The sequence below is a fragment of the Clytia hemisphaerica genome, unplaced genomic scaffold (genome assembly GCF_902728285.1).
Source record: "Clytia hemisphaerica strain Z4C2 unplaced genomic scaffold, Clytia hemisphaerica genome assembly, whole genome shotgun sequence".
Taxonomy (NCBI): domain Eukaryota; kingdom Metazoa; phylum Cnidaria; class Hydrozoa; order Leptothecata; family Clytiidae; genus Clytia; species Clytia hemisphaerica.
Window position 1 is genome coordinate 824,712 of NW_027104377.1, and position 21,303 is coordinate 846,014.

Sequence of the window (21,303 nt, forward strand, 5' to 3'; positions counted from 1 at the left end):
CAATAACAATACCAGAGCTGAGATGTTTTTGTTCACCAGCCAGTTATTTTTGTAGAATTTAGACTAATCAAACACATCTTCCCCTATTTCTGGAGAGTTTAACTTGACACTTCTTACCTACCTCTGTTTCAAATACAAAACCTTCTATGGAAACATCTTAATATAATATACTAAAAGTGTGAGGGTCAGCATTAAAGCATCTTTTGGTTTGTTGTGTACATAGTTTTCAAAGTTTATTATTCTTATATTTTTAGTCTACAAGCTGAACAAATTGGAATTTTCGACAGACCTAAGAAATATTGCAACACAATCATTCTAACACGTGCTGGTAGACCCGTTATTTCAAAAGTGTGATGCTGTTCGCCAGGGTGAGAACTTCATCAATAACCCAAACAGTATCTCAAATTATTGTGATAGAATTTGTGATCATTGCTTTCATCTACTTAATCTAAAACAATCAGATGATAAAATGATGAAATCCCTTCACTACACAGTTTCCTTGGATCTAGAATGGGAAATATGGACAGCAACTATTGGTTTGGATGATACCTCATACCAGCTATATAATTTTTTCCACGCCAAATTACTTTAACTGCTGATCAAATATCGAACCAAACAAATGTTCCCTGAGCGGGTACCATATAAAGAAGTAACAGAAATTGAAGCTCAATCAATTCGATATGTTGCTGGATACATTTGTTTTAGCATAAAAAAAAGGTATCAGTAAGAAGTCAGCAGAAGGTCGTGCAATGTATGAATTTTTTTGAATATTTGGGCACGAAAGATTACGGTGAAATTGAAGAAGCTTGGGAGTTTTTAAGATTTTCTGGACTATACCAGAGCATGGGTTGACCAGATAAACCGAGGCGGGTTACATGAAATCTGTGATGTTTTTTTCCTTCTTGTCAAGAAGATGGAAATGGTGGCGAGAGATGTTCTCAGAGTAAACTTTTTGATATATTATCCTGGGGAAGACATTCGTAAAGAGTTATTTGAGAAATATTAAAAACTGACCACGAGGTAAACAGAGTCTGGAACCTTTTGCTTAGACGTTTGGAGAATGAACAGCTGGGCAAGAAAAAATGGAAACACATTAGGGCTTAACATTTTGTGAAAGCTTTGATCCAGATAACTAAACTTAAAGCCCGCAGATCGGCTGATGCAGAGGCTAAGGTCAATGAAACAGCCGAGCCATCTTTTCTAAAGAAGCTGCACAGCAAAAAAAACCATCAGCTGAAAATGATAACAAAAAGAAATGAAGCTTTTTTCATAAACATTTTTTTATATATTTTTTTAGGATTTTTAATAGGGATGCGTGTTTTTTCTTTAATTTTTGAAACATTTTAAGGCCGGAGCAAATGCTTACATCAAAAAGATTTTGATGATATGAAAAATTTGAAACATTAGAATTGAACAAATTTTCATCAAGACAGAAAAATGAAAAAAAAATTTGAAATTGGTCCTTTTTATATGTATACTTAGGAGTATAATTTTGTTAGCTAGTATATGCCGGGATGGATATATTTATGTGTCGGGGCTGCCTCTGTGAAAAAAAATCATTGCTATAATTCTAAAACTTTGATGACTTCTCTTTTCCCATAGATGGTTTAAGTATTTTTTTTCAAGGTAATAGACGAGAGGTTTTTTATAATTTTGAAGCTACACCAAACCTTTCCTCTCAAAAGTTCAAGTTTATCGAGCGAGACTATCACTCTAATCTTATCGATATCGGTAGCTTCATCGTCTTTTGTATCACATATGTCTTCAAATAGCGATTCTACTTTTTCTTTGATTTCTCCTATGTTCGATTCATACGGTGATTCTAGGAGAGAAAATAAAAAAAACTTTTAAAATATTTAAGTTTCGAAATGCCGCCACGTGGACAAGTTCACGCTAAAACAACACGATTCGAAAGACTGACGTCAATTGTTGTCAAAAGAAGCCAGTACATTGTTCTTCGTAAACATTCAAAACGAACTTTAGTTTTTTTTTAATTTTATTTTCAACTGATGATCGTCTCCACGGCGTGAAACTATTAGTTTTGAAAGAAAACTCATTAACTTCATTCGACAATAGTATAAGTTTAAAATATAAATTTTATTTTCTTTTGATAAAAAATTACAGTATGATCTTATCTACTTCATTTGTTTGGACATCAAGCCTACTTCTTTTACCACTTTAAATTGAAAGTAAATAGTTTACTAAGCAAAATTATGATATGCGTGATAATAAAAATTTCCTTAATCTTATGATATGTTTTAAGAACCTTTCCAATATTTGATAACCTGTATTTATGCATACCGATCAAAGCTGTTGCTGTTGAAATATTTAGTTGATCCATCGAGATTGACATGTCTACTGGGTTTGTGATTGTCCTATTTTGAGATTCCTCCCCTAATATTTCATTTGGAACTGTAGTTGTCCTGGGTAAAATGGTAAAGTCAACAGCTTGAGAATCATACAATTCATCGCCAGTGGCATCTTCAAGCTCCAAATTGTTCTTGCTAAAAGATGATATAAAATACAAAGTGTAACTTTTATCAAATTTCCTTTACCAGAATGCATTAGACAATCTATTATTATCGGTAGCAATACCCTCCTCAAAATTCAGCTTATTCTTTTCATCCCAAAAAAAAAAATTCAAAAGACCCCTAAAAACCAAAGACCTAAGGAAAATTATTGAAAATTTCAGAGGTAGTAAATTATGTCAGCAATGTTCAAGGTTACTCTTAGGTGTAAAATAAACGAAACCAACCCCTGGTCCTCATTTGGACCCCCCCCTCCCCGTTCATTAATTTTCAAGAATATTTTCACTTTCAGAAGTCCCCTTATTTTGCTCCAAAAAGCCATATATTAGCCTATATTTACCTTATTTTTTGATTTTCAAAAGTACAATTTCCAACCCCCACCGCCAATTAGGCCCCCCCCCCTCCGTGTATTAAAATTTCGAAAATTTTCCAATCCCTCTGTTTATTTGGCACCTAAGAGTAGTTCTATAGATATAAACCAAAACTTGACTGTATTTCAATATGATTACAGAAACCGATACATGATTATAAAGATCAACTTACAAATAATCTTCAAGTTCATCCATGTCTGAGTCAATTACATCATCAGAGTTTTCACTTGCTGTGTCTGTTTCTTCAAGACGAATAATCAGAAATTTCCGACGCTGTCAAGGTATCGTTCTCACTATCTGAGTCATCTTCAATGTCCCAGCTGTCCTCAATGTCCGAGTTGTGCTCAATATCTATATCTGAGTTGTCCTCCAGTTGTTCTTATGTTTGGATTCATTTTTAACATCTGAGCACTCAGAAGCTGTCATCGTTTCATAATAAAAATCCAAACATTGCTTGCTGAAAAAAATCAAAGATTCAAAATAAATGACACTGATGTCAGGTCTACTACTATAATTACCTAATCCACTTTGATCCTTTATGCCGGCCATTCTGTAGCAATATTCAATCTTTCGAATATTTAGTTCAATCCAATCCTTAATGCCGATATTTAGTTCAATCCAATCCCCATATTTAGTTCAATCCCTATATTTCGTTCAATCCAATCCCGATATTTTATTCAATCCCTATATTTCGTTCAATCCAATCCCGATATTTTATTCAATCCAGATATTTCAATCCGCTATTTATTCAATCTTTTTTTTTCATTCAATCTGTTTTTATTCAATCTTTTTTTTTATTCAATCTTTTTTTTTTTTATTCAATCTTTTTTTCATTCAATCTTTTTTTTTATTCAATCTTTTTTTTTTATTCAATCTTTTTTTTTATTCAATCTTTTTTTTTATTCAATCTTTTTTTTTTCATTCAATCTTTTTCCATGCAATCTTTTTTTTATTCAATCTGTTTTTAAATTCAATCTTACTGGGCACGAGTACTCATGCACTGTTGTTTTAACATTGCTTTTAAGCAATTAACATTTAAGCACCAGCACCACCGGATGCTCTAAGTCTTTCGGTTTGATTCAGTCTAGCGAAAGTCCCATTTCTAAAGCTAGCACTCAGCATACAAGTTGCATTCGCAACGGCTCGTTCTAAAGTTCCTGATGATGTTGTCGAACTCGTTGACTCAACCAAATTGCTGGCCTCACGAAGCAGCTCAGCGAGACGTAAATTGTTATTGTTGTTGCTTGACGCCATCTTGAATTTGAATCTAGTCGGTTCTGACTGTAATGTATTATTAAGACATAATATATATTAATATTGATATTAGTAATAGTATTATTTATCTGACTGACTTAGAGACGATCTCCTAACATACTTTAGTCAGATATGACTAAACTTTTACGTCTTAAATCACTTCAAACCATGTGGAAACTGCATTAGGGAGATAATAATTACGCTCGTACCCAGGAAGATTGAATGAAAAAAAAAGATTGAATAAAAAAAAATTGAAAAAGAAAAGATTGAATAAAAAAAAAAGATTGAATAAAAAAAAGATTGAATGAAAAAAGATTGAATTAAAAAAAAGATTGAAAAAAAAGATTGAATGAAATATCGGGATTGGATTGAAGTAAATATCGGCATTAAGGATTGGATTGAACTAAATATTCGAAAGATTGAATATTGCTACAGAATGGCCGGCATAACCCTTGGAGAAAATAATTTTAGTGAGCAGAAAATCTCTTATGTCAAATTTGAACGAGAACTAATTTTGGTTAAAAAAAAACCAGCAAGATATTTTGGTATACTGCATGATTTGTGCATCTTTTGTACAGAAAAAAATCAGTATGACAAAGTTTTACTTACACATCTGGCTTGTTGAAAGATGGTTGTCTAGTTTCACCAGGTGTGGACTCCATATTATTTGGAAAGTCTAAAAAAAGTTCACGTTCATCTTTAAGATAATAACTTGGATCACGATAAAGCATACCTTCCAGTTAATTTATAACATCCCAACAAAGGGTTTTAAAATGCAAATATGAAATATATAAAATTTAACGTTAATAAACACAGTGATCAGAAAAGCTATACCTATACCTCTTAAAAACGTACATACATCATATGTGATAGACTAATGACATATTTTGAAACCTCTATAAAAGTCAGGTCAATCACCAACCACATCATGAGTTAATCGATTTGAGCTATTGTCGTGTAAAAGGACTGATTTGACTTAAAGAATGCTTGAATTCTTAAGCTGATACTGAAAAAGATGATTACCTAATTTCTATTGAAAAGTACCTTATCTAATTATCACCAATTAATACCTAATCATCATTGATCAAGAAAACAAACTGAGAACATTTCTATTGCAAAGTACCTTAAAGAAGGAGGGACAACAACAGATTGTTTTAATTCTAAAACAAACTCATCATCATTAATATGAAGAAATAACATTTCGTCACCCACTCAACGAAATCACCTGCGAACTCCTGAGAGCCAAAATTCTATCACAACCGCACCCTATTTTGAGAATATCAACCAATCAGATTCAAGCAGTGAAATCCCATTGTTGTTACAAACCAATCCAATCCAAACACACACCTAGCACGAACAATAACTATTATCTACACTTATTGTAATATTAATTAACAGAACTTATAAATAAGCTAAAATGTATTTAAACTGAGGTTTTTGTAATTGTAACACAGTAGTAGTGTAGTTTTACCCGTCTTAGGATGGACATAGAACTGTAAATTAGAAAAGATATAAGAATATAAGATATGATTATGGCAGTGGATGTAAATTAAGGAATAATATTAAGAAGATATTAAATTTGGAGAAAAAGATTTCTTCTTTCTTTATCTTAAGGTAAGCTTAATCTCTAAGAAGGAAGCTCTATAAGTCAAACTTTATGAACTGATCTATTTTCTAGTTTTCTTATCTTTGCATATTTCGAACACATTTTCAAAAAGCACCATAGAACTACGTGTATCCAAGCAGGGGATATACGACATGGAGGTTCAAGTCCGAGATAAAGTTTCGATTTATAGACCATTAATTTTAGTGAGTATTTTGTATATATTTCATTTCGTTTGCGTTTGAACAGTAGTTGGAATGTGTGTTGTTTATGATTTTATTCTATTCCAAGAAGTGGACTTTGTTTGTTGTAGTGGTATATTAATGTTTTTTGCTCCAACAGTATTTCTTTTAGACTTCAAAGAAAGTCCCCAAAACTGTAAGTGATATTTTTTCTTTTTTAAATGAGAGATGAGAGGAGTAGAGAAGAGAGAATCTACAACGATTGTGTAAATAGTGTATATATTTTTGGTTTCAAATATCCCAAACTTGACTAGAAACATTAGAGAAATATAAAACCGGAGGATGAAGACATGACGTAGAAATAAGTGAAAGCGAGAGAGAGTGACGAGAGATCGCGTGAGTTTGAAGAACATTGTAAGTTCCGTTTGACCAAGAGTTTTTTTGATTGTATTTACCTTTGAAAAAGATTTATTCAAGAACCAAGATGTGATATTAAATTAATAAGAGGTTGAGTGTTCCAGGGCCCGGAGACGCCAACTTGCTACTTGTTTAAAGAATATTACATGTTTGTTCCATCAATAGAGTTTTCATATATTGAATGTTAAATGTTTTACATGATATGTTTTTTGTGATATCCTACGCGCTGAGAGTGAGAGTTAGAGTGAGATTGAAATTGAAAACCTAGGTTAAGGCTGTATGTATATGCCCGATTGGCATAGATTTGCGGTATCGACGGATAACTAAGTAGAGATTACTTGATTTCAGCCTAATTAAGATATGATATCAATCAACGAGTTGAGCATCCCATTGAGCACAGGGAGATGTCAACGTAAGAGTTGAAAGGATATTTTACCTTTGTTCGGTTGTTTAAGCTCATGGAAACAATTGAATGAGATATGGTTTATTTACGATGGTATTCCTGTCTGGAGACAGAGGAATTGATATTTCTTACCGAATTGAGATATTTTATTAAGCGATATTTATTACACCGATTACGATATTCAAAGAGAGAGAGAAAGAGAGTTATTTATAAATTCGATGGCAATCGATAACACCGAACCAGCAACAATTATCTTACCATTATTGAGAGAAGAGGTTGGATAGAAGATAGACATTCGCGAAGTCATCTTACCGTAACGCCTCATGATAAAATCTGAAAGAACTTTAACCAATTGACAATAGAAAAAAAAACGATCGATTGATCAATATCAAATTGATCCCTTGAAGGATAACGACTAAATTAACGCAACAAGGAAGACCATGGCAATGAAAGAGAAGAAAATGAATATAGACATTACACAAATAATTGAAAATAATATGAACAATGAACTTGTAGGAGTATAAAGTTACAGAAGAAACTCCTGAGTAGAAGCTGGCGCAGAAGTGTTACGAAGAGACTTCTCAGCTACTACAGGTCAAATCAGGGATTTGACTGATATACATGTATACGAGAAAATTACGCGGTAATTTGAAAGAAATAAGAAGCAAAGAAGACTCGAGCAAAACGTATAGCTAAAAAAGAAATCATAAAACAAAAACTGAATACACATATTTTAACAGACAATATCTAAAAGACAATGAACAAAAGACGAGGCATGAAATTCGAATAATTTTTTTCTTTTAGAAGTATAAAACAATTAAATGAAAAATTATAACTTAAACCAATTAATGAACCGACATATTAATGGCAGATCATTAGAAATGGAAAAGACAGAACACTGAGAACAACCCAACTTTAATTGAACATTCAAGAACCACATCGAGATAAAGAAGCTTGTCCATAATCAGAAAGGAGACCGTCAGTAAATCCGGAATATCTGACCGCGTTAACTCATCCTAAAAAGGCAAAACGCCAACAATTACAGACAATTGTACGGAGACATAAACCGTTTTTTTCAACAGCAAACAGAAATGGCCGTAGCCCAAGATGAAGCCGCTGCTGTCGCACAAATCAAAATTCAAAGACAAATCAAAATATCGTCATTACCAACATTTGGACTCGACCCGGTGGATGATATAACCAAATTTTTCGTCAACTATGAAATAACAATTTAATTTTACGAGCTCACAGACGAGCTAAAAGCTAAGCTCCTCACTCGAGTTTTAAAAGACAGGGCACTTACATTTTATCGCACCCTTGCCGCAGACGTCCGTGCTGGCTACCATAATTTGAAACAAGCACTTACAGATGAATTCGACGTGCCACAAATCAAGTATCGAAAACGCCAACTCTTACACCAAATCTCCCAGCATGGAGAGCCAATCAGCACGTACTTGAGCCGACTTGAGAAACTTGCTCAAAATCTTAATGTTCCCGACCAAACAAAACTTGATATCATGATTGCTGGACTAGATTCTGGATACAGGAACTACTTACAAATGAAGCAACCAGAGACGTACCTTGAGGCAACCCATGCACTTTTGCTGAAAGAGGCAGTTGATCCACCAATGGAGTATTTAATTGAAGATTTAATGAACCAAATAAAGCATATTAAAACCGATAAAGAACAGGGCGATTGTGAACAATCGGTAGTTTGTTTCATATGCAAAGAGGAAGGACACATTTCCAGATATTGCCCCATTAAATATGATTAAGTGTGAGAAAAAAACTATTGAACTAAATTGATTGACAAAAAAAAAAAGACCAGATATTCTAAAAAAAGTATTTTACCGTAATTGAATATTATTTACTTTGTCACTAATATATATTAAGACATTATATTTAACAAATTATTTAGCATAAAACGAAGACAACAGGAATGAACATTAATTTGGCATTGATTGACATCCACTATAATTAACTTTGAAATTGATGCAACATGTATTGGCCTTTAGAAAAATTGACAATTAAACTTGATGTTTATAATAATGGAACCAAGATGATTCGAAAATAACGCTTTGATACTGCCTTGTAATTTCACAAGCTGAACCGAACATATCGACATAAATAAAGAGCATATAAACCAACGTTCCAGTGATGAGGACATCACTATTATTTACCACACGGATGTCGTGTAAAAGGACTGATTTGACTAAAAGAATGCTTGAATTCTTAAGCTGATACTTAAAAAGATGATTACCTAATTTCTATTGAAAAGTACCTTATCTAATTATCACCAATCAATACCTAATCATCATTGATCAAGAAAACAAACTGATCACATTTCTATTGCAAAGTACCTTAAAGAAGGAGGGACAACAACAGATTGTTTTAATTCTAAAACAAACTCATCATCATTAATATGAAGAAATAACATTTCGTCACCCACTCAACGAAATCACCTGCGAACTCCTGAGAGCCAAAATTCTATCACAACCGCACCCTATTTTGAGAATATCAACCAATCAGATTCAAGCAGTGAAATCCCATTGTTGTTACAATTAAATCCTACATTACTAAAAATAGACAAAAAGAACAACAAATCTCATAAAGAAAGACATGTTTTGCCGTCCACAACCCTGATCGAAAGCGTCTATAGTTGCGAAAATGGGTCCTAAAAGCTTCCTGCGACTCAAACTAATAGAAATAAAAAAGTAATTAATATACATAATAAAAAAACATTCTTCACTTTTTTTGTTTATTATCAGTTTGAGTTATGTGTATTTCCAGCAAGAACAAGGCAAACTGATTGTTGGTTTTGTTTCCATATCCATTTAGCATTTTTATTTTTGACCATATCTGAAAGGTCTTTACAGATGACCAAATTCTTTCATTTTATATTCAATTATTAACTTGCTACAAAATAAAAGTTTCAGATTCACAAGATTAACCCGTACCCAGCAGTGTGTTTAGATGTTTTCATATGTGGATATCCATATCAAGCAATATCTTGGCAATCCCAAAGAAATATGTTTTCAAATTTTCTGTCTGCATTCTCTATGAAAAAGGGTTTTGAATCATCCAATTATTGAGCCCAGATTTCACGAAAATGATGAATTAATTCCAAACAAAGTGAAGTAATTTAAAAAAACATTATGACCAAAAAAGCACGCCATTTAAATTAATCTCGTATGTTTTGATTTTCAAAATCCTTAACTCGGTGACCCGCGCCTCGCTTGGATATAAAGAGCCAATTCTATGTTGGGTTATCAAGACAAATGAAAACAAAAACAAACTGCGTGATGTGGTGGTGAATTGCCCCTTTAAGTCTGACCGAAAAATACACGCTTTTATAGTAGAATGGTGTTTTTCCATTTCATCATGGATATTCTTAACCTTTTGGGGAAAATCATCTTAAAATATTCTTAAGGCATTCTAAGGTTAGAATTCAAACCCAACCTAAAAAATATAACATGTAATTCATACCTCAAGAAAAAATTTGGTGTTTTTGTGAAGGCCTTGGGTATTATTGGGGAAAAACAGGCAATTTACAGGTAAAAAAGCTCTAAAAATGGCATTCTTGGGTTCGGTTGCCAAATTCTATGATGGTACCATTCTTAGCATATTCTTAATTTGTAGGCCAATTTCATCATAAATTTTCTTATAGAGTACATTCTTATTAAAAAAAAGCGTGTAGGGCGGGTTGCTGACTACAGTCGAGGTGAAAAACATCCTGGTTCCAATAGAAACATTCATGGCACTTTTCAGAGGTCGTTTGATCAGAAAAAAGCGAGCAGCTTACTGGAATTTTAATATTCGTCTTTCGGAAGTTTCCCAACTAAAAACTCTCTCAAAGGGGTATGAATTCATTTTAGTTAGTCCCTTAAAGGGTCCCAAAATCATGAATCCCAAAATCCCTCTCAAAGGGTCACGATTTTATGAATTATCGACTAAAGTATGCTGAAAATCAACCTAAGTTTGGGGAAAATCGATCAAAATTTGGGGAAGAATCTCTCTATAGGTTTTTTAGGCTCGCAAAATGTAATCTCGTGAAATTTAATCCGATTAAAGTAGTGTAATTTAATTTTTATTAGTGGAAAGTTTCTCTTGGAATTGGAATGATTTGCACTTTGACGGCACAAAAATAGTTCTGTTTTAAATCAAAGTTTTGTGTTGAGGGTGAGAACCCTCGAGAGGTTAGATTTTTTTTCTTTGGAAAGGGTTTTACACGTTTACACGGTGGACAAAATATTGAGCCAATTACAGTTTATTCATAAAAATATAACACATTGTAATATTGAAATATTATTTATATTTGTGCTGCATGTACGTTGTATGTATGTCTGTTTTTGATATTGATCTTCAATATGGTGGATTTTTGAGGAAGCCTAAACCAAAATCTTTCTTATAAATGGCTCTTCTCATAACATTTCAGTAGCATTAAAAAAGTAATAATAGGGGAGGTGAAAGTTTTAAATTCTGGTCTGTATTTTACATGCTTTTCAAATGTTAATGTCTTTTGAGCTACTGTGCATTTTGCAGGCTTGATCAACCCAGGCTCTATTACAGGAATTTCAGAAAGATCTGAAGACCCCTATGATTCCACTTTATACTGAAACCTTCTGATTCTTAGGCTTGGCAAAAATTTGTTTCATCAAAATTCATCAGCTAGTTCCAAACTAGCTTTCAGTTTTGCCTGATAAAACTTAAAATATATGTCATTAAGAAAACCTTGCAAACCATCATAACTTTTGATGGAAAAATTTCAAAGCATGCTTCATCCTAAATTTTCATCTGACTTTTATGCTCTTTCCGATAGAATTATCAAATTTTTAAAATTTGTAAGTATAATCTTTTGCATGTTACCAGTTTAAGCGTTCCTGTTTTAAGTTTCGGATCCCTTATAGGTCATCAGCGCCAAATTTCTCCCCTTTCATCACTTTTAATTAGCTGAGGTTATTGGTCAGCCTCGGTGACCCTTCAAATCGGTTCCGCGATTTTTTTCCCGCTGGTGAAGCTCTGGATCAAAATTTTGGAACATTTAAATCCGATTTCCGATTTCCGATTTCCGATTTCCGATTTCCGATCTCACTTTGATTTCTAAACTTTCTTTTGATCGGGTTAACTTTTAGGGTACTTTTAGGGTGTGTTGTTTTTACAGATCATAATGTGGTGTTTCAAGATGGCGGCTCAAGCAATAAGTCGATAAAGTGTTGTTGCAAAGTATTTCCAGTGTGAATCTGTTGCAAGCTTCAATTTCTGTCATTTATTTTTCTAACTCAGGAAATCAAACACATGATTTTCATCAAGGGGATTCTTTTTCTACATCTTTGGAAAGTTTAAAGCCGTTTGCTCATGTTTTTGCTTATGTTGAATTTTCTGATACTTTTTATTGTTGCTTTTTATTACAGTACAGTAGTTTTTGCAATAAAAACATATTTTTCTTGTTTGCCTCTAGAGGGGGGATTGATGGTGTTATAATGCTATTGGAATTTGATAAAGTATACAAAAGTACAGCTACTGTCTAAATTTGATAAAGACTGGATGCAATCGTGTTTTTTTGGACTTGGACGTGTTTGGCTTCAGACGACCCTGCCGATACACTGTACATTCCGGCGTTATTTTTTGTCTGGCGTTTTCTTCATTAAATTTTCAAAAGTGCACACCAGACTACACGGGACTGTCTGGTACATTTTTCTCTCGGACGAAGCAAAGTACACCAGACACTACACCGGAACTTTTGTCCAGTGATTTATCCGTATATTTGCGCACCTGACAAACTGCACCGGAATGTCCTATGTATCGGCAAGGTTGTGGCTTCAGTCATATTATATGAGGGGGATCGCAAAAAATTGTTTGGTTCATCCCGTCATTTCTACTTTAAAAAGTGGGTCGTTTGGTCGGTCGATCGAAAATATTTTTCTGTTAAAGAAGCAGCTACATCTTGTTGAAAGGGAATCGGCGTGGACTGGTCCGAATTAAAATTGAGATTGAGACACCGTCAACCGTGGATAAACTGGTTTTCGGTTTACTCTCCATTAGCACGCGGCTCGCTATTTCAATTTGAAAACTTGTAAACACAGAGCGTGTAGAGGTTGACAGTGGGAATCCAGCAAAGCAGCGGAAAAGCTTTCAGACTTACAGACTTTACCTGCTACAGTGGTCATCAACCTTGATTCCTGTACGGGAGATCAACGTTCTATTCTTACTCACGGCAGCTCGCTTGGCAAGTGAGCGAACCTTCGCCCGGGTCCACCCATACCATGTGAGGGGAATTGGGTAGTCAGTCCAAGGTGCTGACGGGACACTAACTTGGTGTCTATAGTTGCGAAAATGGGCTTCTCAGCTTCTTACAACTCAACCATAGACATATACGTAAATCAGGGTCGGTCAGATGACGGGAACCAAATGATGACGATCACATCTCCTATTATTGGACTTGCAAAGTTATAACAAAATGGTCTTTGAAATTTGATCAATATATATGGCAGTATGCAGTGCTGACGAGTCCTAATAAGGACGAAATGCATATGCTGCTCTGCCACCCAAATCTCCTGAGTGAATATAGTTGGACAGAAATTCTTATTTCTTCACATATATATACAGTTTTTGTTGAAATTGATCAAATTATTTTTCACGCAGTTCCAAACGGCAGATTTTTCTGATCTTTGCGCACGTTTTTGGCTTCAACTAAATGGTTGATATGGAATGAATGGCGATAATAGTTTTTACATATCTTTTATCGGACTTGCAGAAAGCGGACTGCGGAAAGTTATGAGAAATGGTTTCTAGATCTTTTAATGAAGTATATATACCAATACCATCAAGTTACACAACATGGCCACTCTCTGGCAAATTGTGTTTTCTAGAGTGTGTGGTTTGTGACTACTTAGCTTAAAATTGTTAATGGCGACCAGTTACAATTTCTGGTAGGAGCTGCAGAGAATTGTGACAAGGTGTTATATATTGGAATTTGGTAAAGTATACAGACTAAAATTGTTCCTGCTTTAAAAAAACTAAAAACTATGTTTTTCAGGAGTTTGCGGTTTTTCTTAAAGTTTGTAGCTTAATGGCAGTCAGTTACAATTTTTAGAAGAAGCTGCAGAGAGTTACGACAAAGTGTTATTGGGGTTTTATCAAGTAAACAAAAAAAGTACAGTTTCTATGTAATGAAAACTAAAAATGGTTCTGCACTAAAATTATGGCATGTATCTTTATTTTGGGTTTGACTTTTTGGCAATTTTCTTATTTATTTGTAGTATAACACTTTGGTCAGATATGGATATTGTCTACACCCAACAGAAAAAATGTATTATAACCGACTAAAATGAACAAAAAGTTTACACTAGACTAACTAACATCCCAAACGAGCGAGGTTCCTGGACTTTTCAACCGGCAGCTAATTGCCATTGTATCGAACGCTGATCTAACATTTGCTTGCATCTCATCAAAATTATCCCTTTCACCCCTTTCACCCCTTTGACCCTCTAACCCCTTTAACCCTCTAACCCTTAACCCTCTTAGCTCTTTTGGCTGACCTGCCAGCCATGGCTGGTTTATTTGTTTCTTAGATACATAGAGACAAAAATGAATACAGTTAAATTTATTCATAAAGAGAAGCCTGTCGGAATTATCATTTGAGTCGAAGAAAATGAGAAACTAATAAGTGTGCTTTCGCGGCCAAACGAACTTCTCCGTTTCTTTTCTCTGCTTTGTATTTCCACTCTCCTTCGCTTTCGCAACAAGACCGGTTTTCTAAATTTCTCCTTTCTTGATTTCAGTTTTCTCTTCTTAGACACCCTCCACCTTTGTTGATTAAACTTCTCGATACTCCTTTGTTGCCGTTTTTTATTTCCAAGAAGGAAAAGAAATCTCACACGTGCTTCGACTAGCGACAATCAACCATTTACATTGGAATTGACTTTAATTTTATTTATGCTGTTTAACGTTGATTGGTTGGTACAAAAGTACTAATGATATGTTTGGACACGACCTGTAAGCTGCATGGGTTTATGGTTTGTGTGTTTTTTGTGCTTCTTTATCCATCAACATTGTTGGGGCTATCCATTTTAAAACCATACGGGGCCCAGGATATTGACAAACTTTTCCAGGGTTTCAGAGACTTTGTTTTTCAAAGAAGATTACAGCTTCCCCCGGGGGGGGGGTACTAGGGTTGGCAGATGAGGGGTATGTCCGGACAAGACCTCCAAAAACCGACCTTTAGAGAGACTGATTTTTGCTGAAAAAGTGACCCTTAGAGAAACTTTTTTGAAAAATTTTCTTTGAAATTTGAGAAATTTCCTACCCTTAGGAAGACTATTCCTTACCCTTAGAGAGACTTTTCTTTCACTCACAATTTTTTCACTCTAAGGCGAGGCCAATTTAATTTGTTGTTTTACGGGCCAAGCTAACCTGAAAAGAGGGTCGGTCGGCGGAAAAAATAAAAAAAAGTAGCATTTAAACTATAAAATCTCCTAAAAAGGCAGCAAAAACTACTACAACTCGACGAAAATGTGAAATTGATAATAAAAAGACACAAAGAGGTCGAATTCATGGATGAAATGAAAGATTGAACATAAAATCATCAAAATCTTGGAAAAAATACCGAAATTTTGAAAATTAGGCATTCTTTAAAGTTTTGAAAATAAAAATGTATACAGTTTGTGGCCCCCAAAACGGCGATCAAATTTGAAATTTCTCTCAAATCTAGAGGAAAAGAGATTTTACAAAAATTTTTGCTGCATGAAAACCTTTAACATCTCTACTTTATTTCCTGGAAGTTCTTTTTCAAAATTTTAAATTTCAACAATATTTTTCAATCTCTTAAAGATAGGTAGCTTTTTTCTAATGGCCCCCAAAACGGAGGTTTGAAATTTTAGCGATTTCTCGAGATATCTTTAAGATATGAATACAAAATTTTGACCATAGTTTTGAAATATGATTTAGAGGGTTTTGGGCATAAATTTATTTGATAAAATTTTTAATTTTAAGGCTTCTTTAAGAAATAATTTTATTTTTAGATGGTTTCCAATATGCGAGACAGCCGATCATTCACCCAGATTTTCACGACTCTTTATAGTTGAAGAGAGACTCTTATTCCAATTCTTCAAATTTTGTAAAGGGGCTGCAGCAAACAGGCTGTAAACCCTGATAGTGCCTGTAAAATTAGAAATTACTATCTGGCCCTCTCTAATTTCTTTAAAGTCCCCGGGGGGGGGGCACTCAACGTAAATGACTTACCAGACGTTCGGCCCTTAAGGGTAGGTTTTTCATTGGTCAGCTAGTGCACTGTTAGGCTAGGAAATTGTGACAAAAAGCCAAGTTTTTGGTAAATTTGGCCAATTTCGGAGGAAAAATTAAAGTGCAGTGCAAAGGTATGATTTTTCATGGAGATTCACTGCACTGTAAGGGTCCGATTTTGGAAGCCAAATTTTGGGCCGAACGTATGGTCGTTCTCAGATCCAGTGCCCCCCCCCCGGGTTAAAGTCTCAAAGAGAGGAGCTTGTTCTTGCATACAGTCCATATTCAGCAGCCAGAGCGTACATGCGCGGCCAATTTAATTAAGCTAAAAGTCAGACAAAGACAAAATGCTAAGAATTCTCAATTTGTTTGGTCCATTTTCAAGGCCCTCAAGGTTTTCAAGCTCCCATTAATACCCGTTATACAGACTCCAAAAGGCGGACAGAATCTTTCGAAATGGTTAAAAAAACTTTTTCTCCCTCCAATTAGCAGATACAATCGGAGTGGCTCTAAGTTCTTCTAAAAATGTAAAAGCTAATCGAATACGATATTTTATTTTTCGTTTTTAAAAGCTCGCCAATCGCAGCAATATATTTACATCATAATCACAACATAAGAAATTCCACAAATACTTTCAATGTTTCCTTTAGAATGCCAACAAACGTTAATTACTGTGAAACAATTTTAAGGAATTTTAAAACATGATAATAGCTAGGTTCATTTAGGACCTCACTACCAAAAAGTTTCATAATAGGGATCTTACTGTTGATAAAAAATGGAAAATATTGGACCTGCCAAATATTCCCATGCAGGGTAGGGGGAGGGGTTAACAAAATAAGTTAAAATAAGACAGAAGAAGTTGGACAACAAAAATATATCGTAAGTAAAAATCAATAACACCCAATGGCGAGTTCTTCAAGTTTCACTATCAGTGCTCTGGTCATCGTTTTCTTCAGCATAATCCATAATATTTATTGGATGTTCCGGAGCGTCTGGGATGTAAGGTGGTATATCTACCACCTCCTCGATTCCAGGTATAAAAAATGCTTTTACCTGATTAACAAACGGCCCTCGACATGAAGATAATCTTTTCATGCAATGGAAACAACCGAGATAACGTCCACAATTAGGGCAACAATAGAAACAGTTTGGACGGGGAACATAGCATATTGTATAGTCAAATACACGTCTAATCTTGTCTTTCAATGAGCGTTCGGCTGTATTCAACTTAATGAACTCCTCAAATTTGGAGTTGACAGAGTTTAAAAGAGTGCTTGTATCCACTTTCGACCCAACAGCAGCCTCCACTTTTGATCCAACAGCATCATCCACTTTCGATCCAACGGCAGCATCCACTTTCTTTTTGTTCTCTGCTTTCCCGGTTACAGTTTCTTCATCTGAGGAGTCAGAAAATTCATTATATTCGAACTTTATCAAGTCGTACGAGGCTTTTCGGTATAACTTGTGAGATTCCATATTGACCGCCCGATACTTTACCTTATTATCCCATGCAGCAAGACCTATAAAATAAAAGTAAAGCTATATCAAACAATCATTATTTGTATGTTTGTGCTATGGAATAGTCACAGAAGATAAAAAAATCACCCGAAAATTTATCGTGATTTTCAGAATTTTAGGTCGGCCACCTGTTTCGTTGGTATTTTGCAGACAAGCTTTGGATTTTTCTAAAGCCAGAAATCATTTTAAAATAATCTTACCTCTTGTATTTGCAGAATCTTTGACGAGATAACCATCCTGATAGAGAATCACCATCTTTTCAATTGTACTAAGCTCGAAACCAATCTCTCTTTGTATATCATTTATTGAAAAGTCGTCATTGTACTCCTCCAATTTGCGAAGGTCGACTTTTATTGGAATGATGACATCAATTTGGTCTTTTGGGTCTAGTGTCTGATTAGTTTCGGGTGTTCCCACGTATTTCGATACAAAAAACGTCTTTAATAGCTTCTGGCTTTTCCTAAAATAAATTTGAAGAGGTTATGATATGTGTTACTTCATCTTTAGTTATTGCGCACTCTTTAAAAGCTATTGAACACCGATCATGAGTCCATATCATAAAAGCCTTATTTTTCATAAAAACTTGATAATAGAAATGATGATTAATCAAAATCTAATCACAGTATAAGAAAGCCGCGGCTGGAATATCATAGTTTCTACCCCCTATCCTTAGGGGGGGGGTCTGAGACTTTCGAAAAAAAATTCTTAAGGGGGTATTTTGGTTTTTCTATTTCCTATACCCCCGGTTACGTAAGGGGGGTTCTCTCCAAAATATGGGTAAAAATTGAAATTTTTATCTCAATTAAAAAAATTTTCCTGGCGGCGCTTTTCAGGTAGGGGGGGGTCTAAAAATTAAAATGTATTTTCGTAAGGGGGTACCACTTAAAGGGGGGTCTTCCTACCTAAGGGGGGCCTTGACCCCTCTAGAAGCTATGAACATGTACTGCATTGTCTTTTTCATCTGATTGCTTGCTGTTCTATCTCTGTCTTCGAGCTTTATAAGAACATTTTGATTTTTAGTTTATTATTGGTAGATAGTTTTTTAAATTTTTCACTCACAAAAAGTCTTTTTATCGCTAGATAGCTTTGAATCTGTGCCCAATAGATTACTTGAGATAATTTTGGATACATTTTAGGGGTATTTTGAGAAAACCACAGTTTTTTGCTAAAATTAAAATCATAAGAACTTATTACAAGATGAGAACTTTCATGTCAGTTTGAATGAAGAATTTTGAAGCTGTTGGCTTGAAATTTTCACAGTATTATCTTGGTGTTCTTTTTAATTCATTTCTGAAAAAAACTTTAATGAAATATTGCGGAGGCATTCGAGGAACTTTATTAATTTTTTAGTTCTTTTAACCCAGCCATTTAGCACTTGTTTAAATTTCTTGTTGTTGACTTTTCCTTTACAACGATTTTATAATGTAAATGTATTATCAAGGCACAAGGGCATATCATTAATGTGTAAAACGCACTGAGAAGTAATTATCAACGACTAACCGATTAAATTTACAATTAAAAGTCGTGTTCAGACCTTGGTTTAAGGTGATTAGGTCTACATGCTTCTTTCGTTCTACTACTATATTCAAATGCATGCTCGTCGTTAGTTAAACCAAAGTTTAAAAAGGAATCGCCTTCTGGTTAAAAAAAGTTTTTATAATCTTGTTACAGTTTTCTGAAAAGGTGAAATCAAAATTTGCAAGTGAAAAGCGTAGTATGCTTCATTGTTAATTATAAAAGAAAAATATGAGACCTAATAGCTAGACTTGCTCGAACCCTTGTCAAGGTTTTAAGGTTTAGTAGTTAAAACTATAACAAGCATAAATCAGTATTTTACAAAGAGATTCCCAGATAATAGTTCTTTGCTAAAACATCTCCTTAGAGAGATCTGGACAAGGTTTCTAGTTTGAAAGGAGGATTCCCTGAGACATTTAATCGATGATAACAAAAGAAAGAAGTCAAAACTGGATTTTCACATCAACTTAGTACTACTTACTTAAACTTTCTGGTCTGAACACGGCCAAAGATGTTAAATTACTGATTTCCTGATCAACAGATAACTCATCAAATACGACACAGAGAGAACAGCAGAAATTCAGATGTTATCATTCCAGCCGCGGCTTTCTTATACTATGATCTAATTCACTAAAGTGCAAAATAAATCATAAAAAAAATAATCTCTGGCGACTTACTTGAGATAATTTTGGATACATTTTAGGGGTATTTTGAGAAAACCACAGTTTTTTGCTAAAATTAAAATCATAAGAACTTATTACAAGATGAGAACTTTCATGTCAGTTTGAATGAAGAATTTTGAAGCTGTTGGCTTGAAATTTTCACAGTATTATCTTGGTGTTCTTTTTAATTCATTTCTGAAAAAAATTTTAATGAAATATTGCGGAGGCATTCGAGGAACTTTATTAATTTTTTAGTTCTTTTAACCCAGCCATTTAGCAAGTAATCTATTGGGCACAGATTCAAAGCTATCTAGCGATAAAAAGACTTTTTGTGAGTGAAAAATTTAAAAAACTATCTACCAATAATAAACTAAAAATCAAAATGTTCTTATAAAGCTCGAAGACAGAGATAGAACAGCAAGCAATCAGATGAAAAAGACAATGCAGTACATGTTCATAGCTTCTAGAGGGGTCAAGCCCCCCCCCTTAGGTAGGAAGACCCCACTTTAAGTGGTACCCCCTTACGAAAATACATTTTAATTTTTAGACCCCCCCCCCCCTACCTGAAAAGCGCCGCCAGGAAAATTTTTTTAATTGAGATAAAAATTTCAATTTTTACCCATATTTTGGAGAGAACCCCCCTTACGTAACCGGGGGTATAGGAAATAGAAAAACCAAAATACCCCCTTAAGAATTTTTTTTCGAAAGTCTCAGACCCCCCCCCCTAAGGATAGGGGGTAGAAACTATGATATTCCAGCCGCGGCTTTCTTATACTGTGATTAGATTTTGATTAATCATCATTTCTATTATCAAGTTTTTATGAAAAATAAGGCTTTTATGATATGGACTCATGATCGGTGTTCAATAGCTTTTAAAGAGTGCGCAATAACTAAAGATGAAGTAACACATATCATAACCTCTTCAAATTTATTTTAGGAAAAGCCAGAAGCGATATTAAAGACGTTTTTTTGTATCGAAATACGTGGGAACACCCGAAAAAACTAATCAGACACTAGACCCAAAAGACCCCAAATTGATGTCATCATTCCATATAAAAGTCGACCTTCGCAAATTGGAGGAGTACAATGACGACTTTTCAATAAATGATATACAAAGAGAGATTGGTTTCGAGCTTAGTACAATTGAAAAGATGGTGATTCTCTATCAGGATGGTTATCTCGTCAAAGATTCTGCAAATACAAGAGGTAAGATTATTTTAAAATGATTTCTGGCTTTAGAAAAATCCAAAGCTTGTCTGCAAAATACCAACGAAACAGGTGGCCGACCTAAAATTCTGAAAATCACGATAAATTTTCGGGTGATTTTTTTATCTTCTGTGACTATTCCATAGCACAAACATACAAATAATGATTGTTTGATATAGCTTTACTTTTATTTTATAGGTCTTGCTGCATGGGATAATAAGGTAAAGTATCGGGCGGTCAATATGGAATCTCACAAGTTATACCGAAAAGCCTCGTACGACTTGATAAAGTTCGAATATAATGAATTTTCTGACTCCTCAGATGAAGAAACTGTAACCGGGAAAGCAGAGAACAAAAAGAAAGTGGATGCTGCCGTTGGATCGAAAGTGGATGATGCTGTTGGA

At 34.4% G+C, this 21,303-nt stretch overlaps 1 protein-coding gene across 1 annotated transcript; it reads right to left on the reverse strand.

Annotated features, from left to right (window-relative positions):
* Window positions 1-16,913: 16,913 nt before the first annotated feature.
* Window positions 16,914-17,938, reverse strand: LOC136818911 (uncharacterized; the record flags this gene model as incomplete). Its single annotated transcript, XM_067075152.1, is given in 2 exon segments — window positions 16,914-17,518; window positions 17,717-17,938. Coding segments are annotated over 2 exon segments (827 nt in total), but the record flags the coding sequence as incomplete, so codon positions are not given.
* Between the last annotated feature and the right edge of the window lie 3,365 nt (window positions 17,939-21,303).